At 45.2% G+C, this 19,660-nt stretch overlaps 1 protein-coding gene across 2 annotated transcripts in view; it reads left to right on the top strand.

Moving 5' to 3' along the window:
* The first annotated feature begins 621 nt into the window (after positions 1 to 621).
* Positions 622 to 19,660, top strand: part of si:ch211-252f13.5 (uncharacterized) — a 33,128-nt gene continuing 14,089 nt past the window's right edge. The window contains exons 1-3 of one of the 2 annotated variants that reach the window (XM_061890327.1): positions 622 to 1,264; positions 10,963 to 11,168; positions 16,705 to 16,875. In XM_061890327.1, the coding sequence (XP_061746311.1) occupies positions 724 to 1,264; positions 10,963 to 11,168; positions 16,705 to 16,875 (918 nt within the window). In that variant the 5' untranslated portion in view covers positions 622 to 723. Of the gene's footprint in view, positions 1,265 to 10,962; positions 11,169 to 16,704; positions 16,894 to 19,660 lie in introns of both variants that reach the window. The other variant, XM_061890325.1, reaches the window with a different exon arrangement.

Below are 19,660 nucleotides of genomic sequence, written 5' to 3'. Positions count from 1 at the left end.
GTTTTCCGAGACTCTGTATTTAGTTAGCGCAGGCAGCTTGAAGCAGGGCTTTTATTGTGAAGATAGGAAATGTGCAGTCGGCCTTTAGAGTTTTGACGGAAGGGACGGCGCGAGAGTCTGTTGAAATAAAAAGTGTTTCTCGGTCATATTTTCATAATAATGATCTTGCAGCAGCCAGCGTCATCTCACAAGACCCTCCGGTACCGTGAATATTTTTTTTAAAAGCCTGGCTGGAGATGGACTGACACACCCCCCGCGGTCGACTGGTAGCTCGCCATCGACGTAATGGGCACCCCTGGTTTTAACCCTTCAGAAAGAACCCTTCAATACAAGCATCTTCGTTTTTGGTTTGTTTTTTTTACAAATTAAACACGTCTTCTTCATACCCTGATAGGTATCTGGTAGCTCGATAATTTGGAACAGAACCGCCCAGAAGCATTTACTACGTTCTGTGGTGTGACTTGGCAGGGTGGCATGTCCGGGGGAACGCTAGGGGTTAATTTAAGACTGGAAGCAAAAGCTGTTGCCAATTAGGAGCAGCGAGCGCCACATGTGGGCTGTGCAGAAGGAGCAAAAGGGGCGGGGGGGGGGGCAGAGACCAGTGAGTGCGTTGGAGCTCAATGATTTCAGTTGTTAGTTCCATGGATGGACAGACTCTTGAGGGGATGCAAGCAAGATCAGACCTGAAGGTTTAACGCCGAGAGGATCTTTAAGCATCTCAACATGGCATTTTTCTCTGCGATATTCATATTCGGACTCAGTTTTTTGTTGAACGGGAGTTCCGCTGAAGTGTGCCGGGGACCTCGATGCCTCACGGACCAGGACTGGAGCACGGTGTGTGTGGGACCTAACTGCCAGGGGACCAGACAGCAGTTCCGCCCCCAACAGGACTCTCGGGTGTACGCCCGGTCCCGAGCCCCTTTGACCTCTTACGCCGACGTCCAACCTCAGCAGGGAGGCTTCGGCGCCAGGCGGACCAACCCGAGGACCGTCACCGCCGAGGTGTTCCATCCCGGCTGCGCGGGCGGGACCTGCCCGACCACCGTGGCGCACCACGACGCGCCGAACCACGGGGACGCCTCGCGGGACTGCAAAGGGACCGGCTGTAAACCGCACCGAGACAAACCGTGCGTCGGGTGCGGCACGCAAAAGGGGACGGAGGGGAAGACCTCACCCGTTCATGTTAGAGACCGGGCGGCGCAGTTTATGGAGGAGAGGTCGGAACGTGGCGCTTGGATACAGCTGACATGTGACATGAAAGCAGGTCAGTGTGTAATTATGTAAATAGCATGTAGTATTTAGAGGTCCTAGTACTTAAAGGCCTACTGCCTCCAGCCTATCTTGCCGATTGTATTGTACCGTATGTCCCGGCAAGAAATCTGCGTTCAAAAGACTCCGGCTTATTAGTGATTCCTAGAGCCCAAAAAAAGTCTGCGGGCTATAGAGCGTTTTCCGTTCGGGCTCCAGTACTCTGGAATGCCCTCCCGGTAACAGTTCGAGATGCCACCTCAGTAGAAGCATTTAAGTCTCATCTTAAAACTCATTTGTATACTCTAGCCTTTAAATAGACCTCCTTTTTAGACCAGTTGATCTGCCGCTTCGTTTCTTTCTCCTATGTCCCCCCCTCCCTTGTGGAGGGGGTCCGGTCCGATGACCATGGATGAAGTACTGACTGTCCAGAGTCGAGACCCAGGATCGGTTGGGGACATCTCTACGCTGCTGATCCGCTTGAGATGGTTTCCTGTGGACGGGACTCTCACTGCTGTCTTGGAGCCACTATGGATTGAACTTTCACAGTATCATGTTAGACCCGCTCGACATCCATTGCTTTCGGTCCCCTAGAGGGGGGGGGGTTGCCCACATCTGAGGTCCTCTCCAAGGTTTCTCATAGTCAGCATTGTCACTGGCGTCCCACTGGATGTGAATTCTCCCTGCCCACTGGGTGTGAGTTTTCCTTGCCCTTTTGTGGGTTCTTCCGAGGATGTTGTAGTCGTAATGATTTGTGCAGTCCTTTGAGACATTTGTGATTTGGGGCTATATAAATAAACATTGCGTTCAAAAGACTCCGGCTTATTAGTGATTCCTAGAGCTCAAAAAAAGTCTGCGGGCTATAGAGCGTTTTCCGTTCGGGCTCCAGTACTCTGGAATGCCCTCCCGGTAACAGTTCGAGATGCTACCTCAGTAGAAGCATTTAAGTCTCACCTTAAAACTCATCTGTATACTCTAGCCTTTAAATAGACCTCCTTTTTAGACCAGTTGATCTGCCGCTTCGTTTCTTTCTCCTATGTCCCCCCCTCCCTTGTGGAGGGGATCCGGTCCAATGACCATGGATGAAGTACTGACTGTCCAGAGTCGAGACCCAGGATCGTTTGGGGACATCTCTACGCTGCTGATCCGCTTGAGATGGTTTCCTGTGGACGGGACTCTCACTGCTGTCTTGGAGCCACTATGGATTGAACTTTCACAGTATCATGTTAGACCCGCTCGACATCCATTGCTTTCGGTCCCCTAGAGGGGGGGGGGGGTTGCCCACATCTGAGGTCCTCTCCAAGGTTTCTCATAGTCAGCATTGTCACTGGCGTCCCACTGGATGTGAATTCTCCCTGCCCACTGGGTGTGAGTTTTCCTTGCCCTTTTGTGGGTTCTTCCGAGGATGTTGTAGTCGTAATGATTTGTGCAGCCCTTTGAGACATTTGTGATTTGGGGCTATATAAATAAACATTGCGTTCAAAAGACTCCAGCTTATTAGTGATTCCTAGAGCCCAAAAAAAGTCTGCGGGCTATAGAGCGTTTTCCGTTCGGGCTCCAGTACTCTGGAATGCCCTCCCGGTAACAGTTCGAGATGCCACCTCAGTAGAAGCATTTAAGTCTCATCTTAAAACTCATCTGTATACTCTAGCCTTTAAATAGACCTCCTTTTTAGACCAGTTGATCTGCCGCTTCGTTTCTTTCTCCTATGTCCCCCCCTCCCTTGTGGAGGGGGTCCGGTCCGATGACCATGGATGAAGTACTGACTGTCCAGAGTCGAGACCCAGGATGGACCGCTCGCCTGTATCGGTTGGGGACATCTCTACGCTGCTGATCCGCTTGAGATGGTTTCCTGTGGACGGGACTCTCACTGCTGTCTTGGAGCCACTATGGATTGAACTTTCACAGTATCATGTTAGACCCGCTCGACATCCATTGCTTTCGGTCCCCTAGAGGGGGGGGGGGTTGCCCACATCTGAGGTCCTCTCCAAGGTTTCTCATAGTCAGCATTGTCACTGGCGTCCCACTGGATGTGAATTCTCCCTGCCCACTGGGTGTGAGTTTTCCTTGCCCTTTTGTGGGTTCTTCCGAGGATGTTGTAGTCGTAATGATTTGTGCAGTCCTTTGAGACATTTGTGATTTGGGGCTATATAAATAAACATTGCGTTCAAAAGACTCCGGCTTATTAGTGATTCCTAGAGCCCAAAAAAAGTCTGCGGGCTATAGAGCGTTTTCCGTTCGGGCTCCAGTACTCTGGAATGCCCTCCCGGTAACAGTTCGAGATGCCACCTCAGTAGAAGCATTTAAGTCTCACCTTAAAACTCATCTGTATACTCTAGCCTTTAAATAGACCTCCTTTTTAGACCAGTTGATCTGCCGCTTCGTTTCTTTCTCCTATGTCCCCCCCTCCCTTGTGGAGGGGGTCCGGTCCGATGACCATGGATGAAGTACTGACTGTCCAGAGTCGAGACCCAGGATCGGTTGGGGACATCTCTACGCTGCTGATCCGCTTGAGATGGTTTCCTGTGGACGGGACTCTCGCGGCTGTGTTGGAGCCACTATGGATTGAACTTTCACAGTATCATGTTAGACCCGCTCGACATCCATTGCTTTCGGTCCCCTAGAGGGGGGGGGGGTTGCCCACATCTGAGGTCCTCTCCAAGGTTTCTCATAGTCAGCATTGTCACTGGCGTCCCACTGGATGTGAATTCTCCCTGCCCACTGGGGGTGAGTTTTCCTTGCCCTTTTGTGGGTTCTTCCGAGGATGTTGTAGTCGTAATGATTTGTGCAGCCCTTTGAGACATTTGTGATTTGGGGCTATATAAATAAACATTGATTGATTGATGATTGATGATACTGAGACCCACTACGCAGTCTGATAGTTTATATATCAATGATGAAATATTAACATTGCAACACATGCCAATACGGCCTTTTTTAGTTTACTAAATTGCAATTTTTAATTTCGCGCGGAAGTATCAAGCATTGTAGAGGACATTTTGGTCCAGCACCGTTCCCAGCTATAAATCGTCTCTTTCCATCGCATAATTCCACAGAATTACTGACATCTGTGTTGCTGAATATTTTGCAATTTGTTCAATGAAAAATGGAGACGTCAAAGAAGAAAGCTGTAGGTGGGAAGCGGTGTATTGCGGCCGCCTTTAGCAACACAAACACTGTTTACATTCCTGAAAGATGAAGGTGAAGGTGTTGTGATCCGATGGTAATAACATCACCATATTGTTATCCGTCCATCCATTTCCTACCGCTTAATCCCTTTTGGGGTGGCGGGGGCCGCTGGCGCCTATCTCAGCTACAATCGGGCGGAAGGCGGGGTACACCCCGGACAAGTCGCCACCTCATCGCAGGGCCAACACAGATAGACAGACAACATTCACACACTAGGGCCAATTTAGTGTTGCCAACCAACCTATCCCCAGGTGCATGTCTTTGGAAGTGGGAGGAAGCCGGAACCCACGCAGTCCCGGGGAGAACATGCAAACTCCACAGGATTTGAACCCAGGACTGCAGGAGCTTCGTATTGTGAGGCAGACGCACTAACCCCTCTGCCACCGTGAAGCCCCATATTGTTATTTTTGTTCCATTTTTACATCACTCTGCGGTTTGACATACTTAGTTCCTGTTTTGTTCGTTTCCATGGTCACTCGGTAGTTTCAGCTTGCTACTCTCTTTTCCAGCACACCTGTCTTTCTTTACTAATCACCACCTTTTTATAAGCCAGCGTTTTCTGTTCACTCATTGTCGGATCTTAGTTTGTTCACATACATCGGTTTATGACTCGTCTCTCACTCTCGTTTTCGCTGGCTCTCATGCTAAGCTTTATTTCATTCGTTTTCGCTAGCTCTCATGCTAAGCTTTATTTCATTCCTAGCTTTCACGCTAGTTGTTTTGTGTTTCCTTTTGTGCGCCTTTGTGCCAAATGTTTGTGTTTCGGTTAGTTTGACCTAGCTTTCCATGCTAGCGCTTTTATTTATTTGCCTTTTCTATTTGCACCAGTGTTTTTGTTCATAGCTCCTTTTGTTTAATAAATCCCTTAGTTCTTACCTTTTTGCTGTGTTCTTGCTGACGCATCCACGGAGGACCGACTCCGGCATTACAATGCCACACAAGCCTAACAGAAGGTTTACTATGGAACAGAGCGGTCCAGCCCCTCCCCCCCCCCCACGGCCCCGAACGGGACAAGCGGTAGAAAAATAGCTGGATGTATGGATCATAGAACTTTACTGCCCCCTGTTGTCTGTGCCGTCAACTCCATCTAGCAATACATAACATAGAAGGCATTCAAAAAATTTAAAATAAAACATCCGTTGTCATGTTTTTCATAAAGATTGTGAACAGCAGGAAAAAATCACCGCCTTCTGCCCAAATGCAGCTGTGATAGGCTCCAGCACCCCCCGCGGCCCCGAACGGGACAAGCGGGAGAAAAATAGATGGATGTATGGATCATAGAACTTTACTGCCCCCTGTTGTCTGTGCCGTCAACTCCATCTAGCAATACATAACATAGAAGGCATTCAAAAAATTAAAAATAAAACATCCGTTGTCATGTTTTTCATAAAGATTGTAAACAGCAGGAAAAATTCACCGCCTTCTGCCCAAATGCAGCTGAGATAAGCTCCAGCACCCCCCGCGGCCCCGAACGGGACAAGCGGTAGAAAAATAGCTGGATGTATGGATCATAGAACTTTACTGCCCCCTGTTGTCTGTGCCGTCAACTCCATCTAGCAATACATAACATAGAGGGCATTCAAAAAATTAAAAATAAAACATCCGTTGTCATGTCTTTCATAAAGATTGTGAACAACAGGAAAAAATCACCGCCTTCTGCCCAAATGCAGCTGAGATAGGCTCCAGCACCCCCCGCGGCCCCGAACGGGACAAGCGGGAGAAAAATAGATGGATGTATGGATCATAGAACTTTACTGCCCCCTGGTGTCTGTGCCGTCAACTCCTTCTCGCAATACATAACATAGAAGGCATTCAAAAAATTAAAAATAAAACATCCGTTGTCATGTTTTTCATGATGATTGTGAACAACAGGAAAAGATAACCGCCTTCTGCCAGAATGCAGCTGAGATAAGCTCCAGCACCCCCGCGACCCCGAACGGGACAAGCGGTAGAAAAATAGATGGATGTATGGATCATAGAACTTTACTGCCCCCTGGTGTCTGTGCCGTCAACTCCATCTAGCAATACATAACATAGAAGGCATTCAAAAAATTAAAAATAAAACATCCGTTGTCATGTTTTTCATAAAGATTGTGAACAGCAGGAAAAAATCACCGCCTTCTGCCCAAATGCAGCTGTGATAGGCTCCAGCACCCCCCGCGGCCCCGAACGGGACAAGCGGGAGAAAAATAGATGGATGTATGGATCATAGAACTTTACTGCCCCCTGTTGTCTGTGCCGTCAACTCCATCTAGCAATACATAACATAGAAGGCATTCAAAAAATTAAAAATAAAACATCCGTTGTCATGTTTTTCATAAAGATTGTAAACAGCAGGAAAAATTCACCGCCTTCTGCCCAAATGCAGCTGAGATAAGCTCCAGCACCCCCCGCGGCCCCGAACGGGACAAGCGGTAGAAAAATAGCTGGATGTATGGATCATAGAACTTTACTGCCCCCTGTTGTCTGTGCCGTCAACTCCATCTAGCAATACATAACATAGAGGGCATTCAAAAAATTAAAAATAAAACATCCGTTGTCATGTCTTTCATAAAGATTGTGAACAACAGGAAAAAATCACCGCCTTCTGCCCAAATGCAGCTGAGATAGGCTCCAGCACCCCCCGCGGCCCCGAACGGGACAAGCGGGAGAAAAATAGATGGATGTATGGATCATAGAACTTTACTGCCCCCTGGTGTCTGTGCCGTCAACTCCTTCTCGCAATACATAACATAGAAGGCATTCAAAAAATTAAAAATAAAACATCCGTTGTCATGTTTTTCATGATGATTGTGAACAACAGGAAAAGATAACCGCCTTCTGCCAGAATGCAGCTGAGATAAGCTCCAGCACCCCCGCGACCCCGAACGGGACAAGCGGTAGAAAAATAGATGGATGTATGGATCATAGAACTTTACTGCCCCCTGGTGTCTGTGCCGTCAACGCCTTCTCGCAATACATAACATAGAAGGCATTCAAAATATTAAAAAGAAAACATCCGTTGTCATGTTTTTCATAATGATTGAGAACAACAGGAAAAAAATAACCGCCTTCTGCCCGAATGCAGCTGAGATAAGCTCCAGCACCCCCCGCGGCCCCGAACGGGACAAGCGGTAGAAAAATAGCTGGATGTATGGATCATAGAACTTTACTGCCCCCTGGTGTCTGTGCCGTCAACTCCTTCTCGCAATACATAACATAGAAGGCATTCAAAAAATTAAAAATAAAACATCCGTTGTCATGTTTTTCATAAAGATTGTGAACAACAGGAAAAATTCACCGCCTTCTGCCCAAATGCAGCTGAGATAGGCTCCAGCACCCCCGCGGCCCCGAACGGGACAAGCGGTAGAAAAATAGCTGGATGTATGGATCATAGAACTTTACTGCCCCCTGGTGTCTGTGCCGTCAACTCCATCTAGCAATACATAACATAGAAGGCATTCAAAAAATTAAAAATAAAACATCCGTTGTCATGTTTTTCATTAATGATTGTGAACAACAGGAAAAAATAATCGCCTTCTGCCCGAATGCAGCTGAGATAAGCTCCAGCACACCCCGCACACCCCGCGATTTTTGGCGCTCTGTACTTCTCCCTATGTCTGTGTACGCAGTGGCGTTTAAAAATGTTTTACTTTTTGAAACTGATATCGATAATTTTGAAACCGATTTTAAAAAAAAACCTTTTTATGAACGTTTTCCTGCGATGAGATGGCGACTTGTCCAGGGTGTACCCCGCCTTCCCCCCGAATGCAGCTGAGATAGGCTCCAGCCCCCCCCCCCCCCCGCGACCCCGAACGGGACAAGCGGTAGAAAAATGTATGGATGTATGGATCATAGAACTTTACTGCCCCCTGGTGTCTGTGCCGTCAACTCCATCTAGCAATACATAACATAGAGGGCATTCAAAAAATTAAAAATAAAACATCCATTGTCATGTTTTTCATGATGATTGTGAACAACAGGAAAAATTCACCGCCTTCCGCCCAAATGCAGCTGAGATAGGCTCCAGCACCCCCCGCGACCCCGAACGGGACAAGCGGTAGAAAAATGGATGGATGTATGGATCATAGAACTTTACTGCCCCCTGGTGTCTGTGCCGTCAACTCCTTCTCGCAATACATAACATAGAAGGCATTCAAAAAATTAAAAATAAAACATCCGTTGTCATGTTTTTCATGATGATTGTGAACAACAGGAAAAATTTACCGCCTTCCGCCCAAATGCAGCTGAGATAGGCTCCAGCACCCCCCGCGGCCCCGAACGGGACAAGCGGTAGAAAAATAGCTGGATGTATGGATCATAGAACTTTACTGCCCCCTGGTGTCTGTGCCGTCAACTCCTTCTAGCAATACATAACATAAAAGGCATTCAAAAAATTAAAAATAAAACATCCGTTGTCATGTCTTTCATAATGATTGTGAACAACAGGAAAAATTCACCGCCTTCCGCCCGAATGCAGCTGAGATAGGCTCCAGCACCCCCGCGACCCCGAACGGGACAAGCGGGAGAAAAATAGCTGGATGTATGGATCATAGAACTTTACTGCCCCCTGGTGTCTGTGCCGTCAACTCCTTCTCGCAATACATAACATAGAAGGCATTCAAAAAATTAAAAATAAAACATCCGTTGTCATGTTTTTCATGATGATTGTGAACAACAGGAAAAAATCACCGCCTTCTGCCCAAATGCAGCTGTGATAGGCTCCAGCACCCCCCGCGACCCCGAACGGGACAAGCGGTAGAAAAATGGATGGATGTATGGATCATAGAACTTTACTGCCCCCTGGTGTCTGTGCCGTCAACTCCTTCTCGCAATACATAACATAGAAGGCATTCAAAATATTAAAAATAAAACATCCCTTGTCATGTTTTTCATAATGATTGTGAACAACAGGAAAAAAATAACCGCCTTCTGCCCGAATGCAGCTGAGATAAGCTCCAGCACACCCCGCACACCCCGCGATTTTTGGCGCTCTGTACTTCTCCCTATGTCTGTGTACGCAGTGGCGTTTAAAAATGTTTTACTTTTTGAAACTGATATCGATAATTTTGAAACCGATTTAAAAAACAATCCTTTTTATGAACGTTTTCCTGCGATGAGGTGGCGACTTGTCCAGGGTGTACCCCGCCTTCCCCCCGAATGCAGCTGAGATAGGCTCCAGCCCCCCCGCGGCCCCGAACGGGACAAGCGGTAGAAAAATAGCTGGATGTATGGATCCTAGAACTTTACTGCCCCCTGTTGTCTGTGCCGTCAACTCCATCTAGCAATACATAACATAGAAGGCATTCAAAAAATTAAAAATAAAACATCCGTTGTCATGTTTTTCATTAATGATTGTGAACAACAGGAAAAAATAATCGCCTTCTGCCAGAATGCAGCTGAGATAAGCTCCAGCACACCCCACGGCCCCGAACGGGACAAGCGGTAGAAAAATGGCTGGATGTATGAATCATAGAACTTTACTGCCCCCTGGTGTCTGTGCCGTCAACTCCTTCTAGCAATACATAACATAGAAGGCATTCAAAAAATTAAAAATAAAACATCCGTTGTCATGTTTTTCATAATGATTGTGAACAACAGGAAAAATTCACCGCCTTCCGCCCGAATGCTGCTGAGATAGGCTCCAGCACCCCCCCGCGGCCCCGAACGGGACAAGCGGGAGAAAAATAGATGGATGTATGGATCATAGAACTTTACTGCCCCCTGGTGTCTGTGCCGTCAACTCCTTCTCGCAATACATAACATAGAAGGCATTCAAAAAATTAAAAATAAAACATCCGTTGTCATGTTTTTCATAATGATTGTGAACAACAGGAAAAAATAACCGCCTTCTGCCCGAATGCAGCTGAGATAAGCTCCAGCACCCCCCCACGGCCCCGAACGGGACAAGCGGTAGAAAAATAGATGGATGTATGGATCATAGAACTTTACTGCCCCCTGGTGTCTGTGCCGTCAACTCCTTCTCGCAATACATAACATAGAAGGCATTCAAAAAATTAAAAATAAAACATCCGTTGTCATGTTTTTCATAATGATTGTGAACAACAGGAAAAATTCACCGCCTTCCGCCCGAATGCAGCTGAGATAGGCTCCAGCACCCCCGCGACCCTGAACTGGAAAAGCGGTAAAAAATGGATGGATGGATCATAGAACTTTACTGCCCCCTGTTGTCTGTGCCGTCAACTCCATCTAGCAATACATAACATAGAAGGCATTCAAAAAATTAAAAATAAAACATCCCTTGTCATGTTTTTCATAATGATTGTGAACAACAGGAAAAGTGGTAAAAAAATATATGGAAGAATGATTTCCTTCTATTTCTGGAACTGATGAACAGGTGAAGGTCTTTATGAACAAGGCTGTCACATCCCACTCGGTTGTGAGTTTTTCCTTGCCCTTATATGGGCTTTAAACCAAGGATGTCATTGTGGCTTGTGCAGCCCTTTGAGACACTTGTGATTCAGGGCTATATAAATAAACATTGACTGATTGATTGACATAACGGTTGCTCGAATCTCACCGCAGGTGCCAATGATGTTCCTTCAGAGGACGCTGTCGTCTTGCAGCTGCAGCTGTCCAAGGACCAGGAGAAGATTGTGGAGGCCCTGAAGGGTCAGCGGGAGGAGGTCAAAGACCTGCACAGACTCGTCAGCGAGCAGCAGGGGGCGCTAGTCCAGCAGCAGAGGGAAATACTGGAGCAGCAGAAGAAGATGCACGACTACATGGAGCAAGTGAGTGTGCAGTGGAGGAGATGTTAAATCATGCGTACCGTATCTTTCCGGACCATAGGGCGCACCGGACTATAAGGCGCATTAAAGGGGGTCATGCACTATATTGCCAAAAGTATTCGGCCATCTGCCTTTACTCACACATGAACATGAATTGTCCAAAATGTTTTGGTATTCAAAGTTCCTTTCACCGGAACTAATTGGCCAAGCCCAACTCCCGGAAAAAACAACCCCACACCATAATTCCTCCTCCACCAAATTTCACACTCGCCACAATGCAGTCCGAAATGTAGCGTTCTCCCGGCAACCTCCAAACCCAGACTCGTCCATCAGATTCCCAGATGGAAAAGCATGGCTCTTTAGTCCAGAGAAGGCGGCTAGAGTCCAGTGGGGACGTGTTTTACACCAGTGGTCCCCAACCACCGGGCCGCGGAAGAATTTTTTTTGTATTTTTCTTTTTTTTTTTCAACATAAAAAACACAAGATACACTTATAATTGGTGCACCAAACCAAAAAAAACTCACTTTTTCATGACAAAAAAAAATTAATAAAAAATCCACGCCCCCACCCCACGCCGGGCCGCAGGGACAAATTATCAAGCGTTGACCGGTCCGCAGCTACAAAAAGGTTGGGGATTACTGCTTTACACCACTGCGTCTCACGCTTTACATTTGGACTTAGATGCAGCTGCACGGCCATGGAAAGCCATTCCATGAAGGTCTCTACGTACTGTACGTGGGCTAATTGGAAGGTCACATGAAACGTGGAGCTCTGTAGCAACTGACTGTGCAGAGCAGAAAGTCTTTGCACCATGCGCTTCAGCATCCGCTGACCCCGTCTCTGCCAGTTTACGTGGGCCTACCACTTGGTGGCTGAGTTGCTGTTGTTCACAAACTATTCCATTTTCTCATAATAAAGTTGGCTATGGAAAATTTAGGAGCGAGGACATTTCACCACTGCGTTTGTTGCACAGACGGCATCCTATGACAGTTCCACGCTGGAAATCACTGAAAGCGACCCAGTCTTTCACAAATGGTTGTAGAAACAGTCTCCCTGCCTAAGTGCTTGATTTTATACACCTGTGGCCGGGCAAAGTCATTAGGACACCTGGTTCTGATCATTTGGATGGGTGGACAAATACTTTTGGCAATATAGATATATAGATAAATATTTCCATATGAGTTGGGAAATTGTGTTAGATGTAAATATAAACAGAATACAATGATTTGCAAATCCTTTTCAACCCATATTCAGTTGAATATGCTACAAAACATCTACGCTCCATAATATCATCAAAAGGTTCAGAGAATCTGGAGAAGTCACTCCACGTAAGCGACATTGAATGACTGTGACTTCGATCCCTCAGACGGCACTGGATCAAAAACCGACATCAATCTCTAAAGGATATCACCACATGGGCTCAGGAACACTTGAGAAAACCACTGTCACTAAATACAGTTGGTCGCTACATCTGTAAGTGCAAGTTAAAGCTCTACTAGGTAAAGCGAAAGCCATTTATCAACAACATCCAGAAACGCCGCCGGCTTCTCTGGGCCCGAGATCATCCAAGTTGAGGAATGCTCATCAAACACTTATTCGGAACTTCCCACAGGTGAACAGGCAGGTGCCATGATTGGGTATAAAAGCAGCTTCCATGAAATGTTCAGTCATTCACAAACAAGGACGAGGCGAGGGTCACCGCTTTGTGAACACATGCGTGAGCAAACTGTCGAACAGTTTAAGAACATTTCTCAACAAGCTTTTGCGAGGAAATTAGAGATTTCACCATCTACGGTTTGAATATCATCAAAAGGTTCAGAGAATCTGGAGAAATCATTGAGCGATGATATTACGGAGCTTGGATCCCTCAGACGGTACTGCATCAAAAAGCGACGTCAGTGTGTAAAGGATATCACCACATGGGCTCAGGAACACTTTAGAAAACCACTGTCAGTAACTACAGTTCGTCGCTACATCTGTAAGTGCAAGTTAAAACTCTACTATGCAAAGCAAAAGCCGTTTATCAACAACACCCGGGGCCCGAGCTCATCTAAGATGGACTGATGCTAAATGGAACAGTGTTCTGTGGTCTGACGAGTCCATATTTCAATTTTTGGGGGGAAATATTCGACATCGTGTCATCCGAACCAAAGGGGAAGCGAACCACCCAGACTGTTTTCGACGCAAAGTTGAAAAGCCAGCATGTGTGATGGTATGGGGGTGCATTAGTGCCCAAGGCATGGGTAACTTACACATCTGTGAAGGCACCATTAATGCTGAAAGGTACATACAGCTTTTGGAACAACATATGCTGCCATCTTTTTCATGGACGCCCCTGCTTATTTCAGCAAGACAATGCCAAGCCACATTCAGCACGTGTTACAACAGCGTGGCTTCGTAAAAAAAAGAGTGCGGGTACTTTCCTGGCCCGCCTGCAGTCCAGACCTGTCTCCCATTGAAAATTTGTGGCGCATTATGAAGCGTAAAATACGACAGCGGACTGTTGAAGGACTGAAGCTCTACATAAAACAAGAACGGGAAAGAATTCCACTTTCAAAGCTTCGACAATTAGTTTCCTCAGTTCCCAAACGTTTATTGAGTGTTGTTAAAAGAAAAGGTGATGTAACACAGTGGTGAACATGCCCTTTCCCAACTACTTTGAAACGTGTTGCAGCCATGAAATTCTAAGTTAATTATTATTTGCACAAAAAAAATAAAGTTTATGAGTTTGAACATCAAATATGTTGTCTTTGTAGCATATTCAACTGAATATGGCTTGAAAATGATTTGCTAATTATTGTATTCTGTTTATATTTACATCTAACATAATTTCCCAACTCATATGGAAACGGGGTTTGTATTTGCTTACATGTCCCTTGGCAAGTTTTACTGCAATAAGGCGCTTTTGGTAGCCATCCACAAGCTTCTGGTAAGATTCTGGTTCTGTTTTTGCCCACTCCTCTTGACAAAATTGGTACAGTTCAGCTAAAATTTACCATGAATTGATTAACGTGGACCCCGACTTAAACAATACAAAATCTTATTGGGGTGTTACCATTTAGTGGTCCATTGTACGGAATATGTACTGAACTGTGCAATCTACTAATAAAAGTATCAATCAATCAATCAATCAAAATTATTTTTTTCTGACATGGACTTGTTTCTTCAGCATTGTCCACATGTTAAAGTCAGGAAATTGGGAAGGCAATTTTGTAGCCTGATTTAGCCATTCTTTTACCATTTTTGACGTGTGTTTGGGGGGTCATTGTCCTGTTGGAACACCCAACTGCGCCCAGGACCCGACCTCCGGGCTGATGATTTTAGGTTTACCTGAAGAATTTGGAGGTAATCTTCCTTTTTCATTGTCCCATTTACACTCTGTAAAGCAACCAGATCCATTTACAGCAAAACAGGCCCAGAGCATAATACTACCACCACCATGCTTGACAGTAGGTTTGGTGTTCCTGGGATTAAAGTCATCACCTTTTCTCCTCCAAACATATTGCTGGGTATTGTGGCCCAAACAGCTCCATTTTTGTTTACTTCATGAAAAATATGATGAGACATGCCATTTTGTTTTTGACAAAATTGGTGCGGTTCAGCTAAAAGTGTCGGTTTTTCTGACACGGACTTGTTTCTTCAGCATTGTCCACACGTTTAAGTTAGGGACTTTGGGAAAGCCATTCAAAAAACCTTAAGTCTAGCCTGATTTAGCCATTCTTTTACCATTTTTGACGTGTGTTTGGGGGGTCATTGTCCTGTTGGAAGACCCAACTGCGCCCAAGACCCAACCTCCGGGCTGATGATTTTATTTGGACGTAATCCCCCTTTTTCATAGTCCCGTTTACTCTCTGGAATTGGCAGCAAAACAGGCCCAGAGCATAATACTACCACCACCATGCTTAGCGGTAGGAATAGTGTTCCTGGGATTAAAGGCCTCACCTTTTCTCCTCCAAACATATTGCTGGGTATTGTGGCCAAACAGCTCCATTTTTGTTTACTTCATGAAAAATATGATGAGACATGCCATTTTGTTTTTGACAAAATTGGTGCGGTTCAGCTAAAAGTGTCGGTTTTTCTGACACGGACTTGTTTCTTCAGCATTGTCCACACGTTTAAGTTAGGGACTTTGGGAAAGCCATTCAAAAAACCTTAAATCTAGCCTGATTTAGCCATTCTTTTACCATTTTTGACGTGTGTTTGGGGGGTCATTGTCCTGTTGGAAGACCCAACTGCGCCCAAGACCCAACCTCCGGGCTGATGATTTTATTTGGACGTAATCCCCCTTTTTCATAGTCCCGTTTACTCTCTGGAATTGGCAGCAAAACAGGCCCAGAGCATAATACTACCACCACCATGCTTAGCGGTAGGAATAGTGTTCCTGGGATTAAAGGCCTCACCTTTTCTCCTCCAAACATATTGCTGGGTATTGTGGCCAAACAGCTCCATTTTTGTTTACTTCATGAAAAATATGATGAGACATGCCATTTTGTTTTTGACAAAATTGGTGCGGTTCAGCTAAAAGTGTCGGTTTTTCTGACACGGACTTGTTTCTTCAGCATTGTCCACACGTTTAAGTTAGGGACTTTGGGAAAGCCATTCAAAAAACCTTAAATCTAGCCTGATTTAGCCATTCTTTTACCATTTTTGACGTGTGTTTGGGGGGTCATTGTCCTGTTGGAAGACCCAACTGCGCCCAAGACCCAACCTCCGGGCTGATGATTTTATTTGGACGTAATCCCCCTTTTTCATAGTCCCGTTTACTCTCTGGAATTGGCAGCAAAACAGGCCCAGAGCATAATACTACCACCACCATGCTTAGCGGTAGGAATAGTGTTCCTGGGATTAAAGGCCTCACCTTTTCTCCTCCAAACATATTGCTGGGTATTGTGGCCAAACAGCTCCATTTTTGTTTACTTCATGAAAAATATGATGAGACATGCCATTTTGTTTTTGACAAAATTGGTGCGGTTCAGCTAAAAGTGTCGGTTTTTCTGACACGGACTTGTTTCTTCAGCATTGTCCACACGTTTAAGTTAGGGACTTTGGGAAAGCCATTCAAAAAACCTTAAGTCTAGCCTGATTTAGCCATTCTTTTACCATTTTTGACGTGTGTTTGGGGGGGTCATCGTCCTGTTGGAAGACCCAACTGCGCCCAAGACCCAACCTCCGGGCTGATGATTTTATTTGGACGTAATCCCCCTTTTTCATAGTCCCGTTTACTCTCTGGAATTGGCAGCAAAACAGGCCCAGAGCATAATACTACCACCACCATGCTTAGCGGTAGGTATAGTGTTCCTGGGATTAAATGCCTCACCTTTTCTCCTCCAAACATATTGCTGGGTATTGTGGCCAAACAGCTCCATTTTCGTTTCATCTGACTTCACACGGACAAAGATAAGATGTTCTGGAAGAAAGTTCTGTGCCGTACGTTAACGTTTGACCCCGACTATAAGGCGCACTGGCGAATTTTGAGATAACGAAAGGATTTTAAGTGCGCCTTATTGTCCGAAAAATAAAACTAATGTTGTTTTCTCAGGTAAAGGTGCAGTACAACGTTCTGTTGGACACCATCAAGCAGATGTCCATGCAGAACCTCCAGGAGGAGCTGGACACTCGTGTGGAGGCTCTGAATGAGCCGAGTGGACCTCACCAAGCTCAGCAGGCCCTCTCTTTGCACAAAGTGGACATGGAGGCCAGTGTCATGGAGGTCAATATCAACTCTTTGGTACATTAATAGCACATTTACGCCATAAAAAGTACATTTTTCAATGCACGCCGACCCTTACCCAATACTCCTAACCCAGGGGTTGTCCAAAGTGCGGCCCGCAGGTCATTTTTTAACAGCCCCACGGCACATTTTAAAAATACGATTGAAAAATTGTTCATACGTAAAAAGTGATAAAAAGGGTGAAATGAAGTGAAGTGTCACCTTGTTTTATTATTTGGTTGTCAAATGTTAAAGTTGTATTATTAAATAGAGGTCGGTGTCTAGCAGGACCGATAATCAGCATTTCCGTTTTTTTGGCATTAAGTTGCAAAAAGTTAGCGGACATCCATTGTTTAATTTCATTAAGACACGCCTCCAGCTGACTACAATCCGGCGTGTTGGTCAGCTTTAGGGGCATGTAGAGTTGGGTGTCATCAGCATAACAGTGAAAGCTAATACCGTATTTGCGTATGATGTCACCTAGCGGCAGCATGTAGATGCTGAAGAGTAAATAAAGCTTGTTACAGTAGTAAGCTACGTTACAGTAGTCGAGGCGAGACGTAACAAACGCATGGATAATGATCTCGGCGTCTTTAGTGGACAGAATGGAGCGAATTTTAGCGATATTGCGGAGATGAAAGAAGGCCGTTTTAGTAGCGCTTTTAATGTGTGCCTCAAAGGAGAGAGTTGGGTGGAAGATAATACCCAGATTCTTTACCGAGTCACCTTGTTTTATTATTTGGTTGTCAAATGTTAAAGTTGTATTATTAAATAGAGGTCGGTGTCTAGCAGGACCGATAATCAGCATTTCCGTTTTTTTGGCGTTGAGTTGCAAAAAGTTAGCGGACATCCATTGTTTAATTTCATTAAGACACGCCTCCAGCTGACTACAATCCGGCGTGTTGGTCAGCTTTAGGGGCATGTAGAGTTGGGTATTGTTGGATGTGGTTGTCTTTTTATTTCCTAGTCAGATTTTAGAACAGCTAAAGTGTGAGCCTTTTTACATAGACCTTGAGTTTGGAATGTCGGAATGAAGCCATAACAAATCTATTATCTCAACTGTCCGAGGTAGGGAGGAGAAGAAGAGGGGCGGGTGAGAGTGAGTGAGGAGGGAGAAACTGCCATTTTAGGATTAGATCAATTTGGACCGAGCTTTGAAATGTTGTATCTAGATTGATCTCCCAAGGCGCTTTGGTTATAAAATAGAAAAATGAGCAACCTCTGTCTCTGATTGATTTAAAAACAGCTTATGTGTCATCAAACAATCTGGGGGCGTTGACCGGAGGAAGAACAGGTCCAAAACGCAATAGTATCACCTAACACCGTATTTGCGTATGATGTCACCTAGCGGCAGCATGTAGATGCTGAAGAGTAAATAAAGCTTGTTACAGTAGTAAGCTACGTTACAGTAATCGAGGCGAGACGTAACAAACGCATGGATAATGATCTCGGCGTCTTTAGTGGACAGAATGGAGCGAATTTTAGCGATATTACGGAGATGAAAGAAGGCCGTTTTAGTAGCGCTTTTAATGTGTGACTCAAAGGAGAGAGTTGGGTCGAAGATAATACCCAGATTTTTTACAGAGTCACCTTGTTTTATTATTTGGTTGTCAAATGTTAAAGTTGTATTATTAAATAGAGGTCGGTGTCTAGCAGGACCGATAATCAGCATTTACGTTTTTTTGGCATTAAGTTGCAAAAAGTTAGCGGACATCCATTGTTTAATTTCATTAAGACACGCCTCCAGCTGACTACAATCCGGCGTGTTGGTCAGCTTTAGGGGCATGTAGAGTTGGGTGTCGTCAGCATAACAGTGGAAGCTAACACCCTATGTGCGTATGATGTCACCTAGCGGCAGCATGTAGATGCTGAAGAGTAAATAAAGCTTGTTACAGTAGTAAGCTACGTTACAGTAGTCGAGGCGAGACGTAACAAACGCATGGATAATGATCTCGGCGTCTTTAGTGGACAGAATGGAACGAATTTTACCGATATTACGGGGATGAAAGAAGGCCGTTTTAGTAACGCTTTTAATGTGTGCCTCAAAGGAGAGAGTTGGGTCGAAGATAATACCCAGATTCTTTACCGAGTCGCCTTGTTTAATTGTTTGGTTGTCAAATGTTAGAGTTGTATTGTTAAATACAGGTCGGTGTCTAGCAGGACCGATAATCAGCATTTCCGTTTTTTTGGCGTTGAGTTGCAAAAAGTTAGCGGACATCCATTGTTTAATTTCATTAAGACACGCCTCCAGCTGACTACAATCCGGCGTGTTGGTCAGCTTTAGGGGCATGTAGAGTTGGGTGTTGTTGAATGCGGTTGTCTTCTTATTTCCTAGTCAGATATTGTAGGATTTGGTTGTCTTTTTATTTCCTAGTCAGATTTTAGAACAGCTAAAGTGTGAGCCTTTTTACATAGACCTTGAGTTTGGAATGTCGGAATGAAGCCATAACAAATCTATTATCTCAACTGTCCGAGGTAGGGAGGAGAAGAAGAGGGGCGGGTGAGAGTGAGTGAGGAGGGAGAAACTGCCATTTTAGGATTAGATCAATTTGGACCGAGCTTTGAAATGTTGTATCTAGATTGATCTCCCAAGGCGCTTTGGTTATAAAATAGAAAAATGAGCAACCTCTGTCTCTGATTGATTTAAAAACAGCTTATGTGTCATCAAACAATCTGGGGGCGTTGACCGGAGGAAGAACAGGTCCAAAACGCAATAGTATCACCTAACACCGTATTTGCGTATGATGTCACCTAGCGGCAGCATGTAGTTGCTGAAGAGTAAATA

The sequence above is a fragment of the Nerophis ophidion genome, linkage group LG28 (assembly GCF_033978795.1).
Source record: "Nerophis ophidion isolate RoL-2023_Sa linkage group LG28, RoL_Noph_v1.0, whole genome shotgun sequence".
Lineage (NCBI taxonomy): Eukaryota > Metazoa > Chordata > Actinopteri > Syngnathiformes > Syngnathidae > Nerophis > Nerophis ophidion.
Note: the sequence above shows the minus strand (reverse complement) of the source record. Positions and strands in the feature narration are given on the sequence as shown.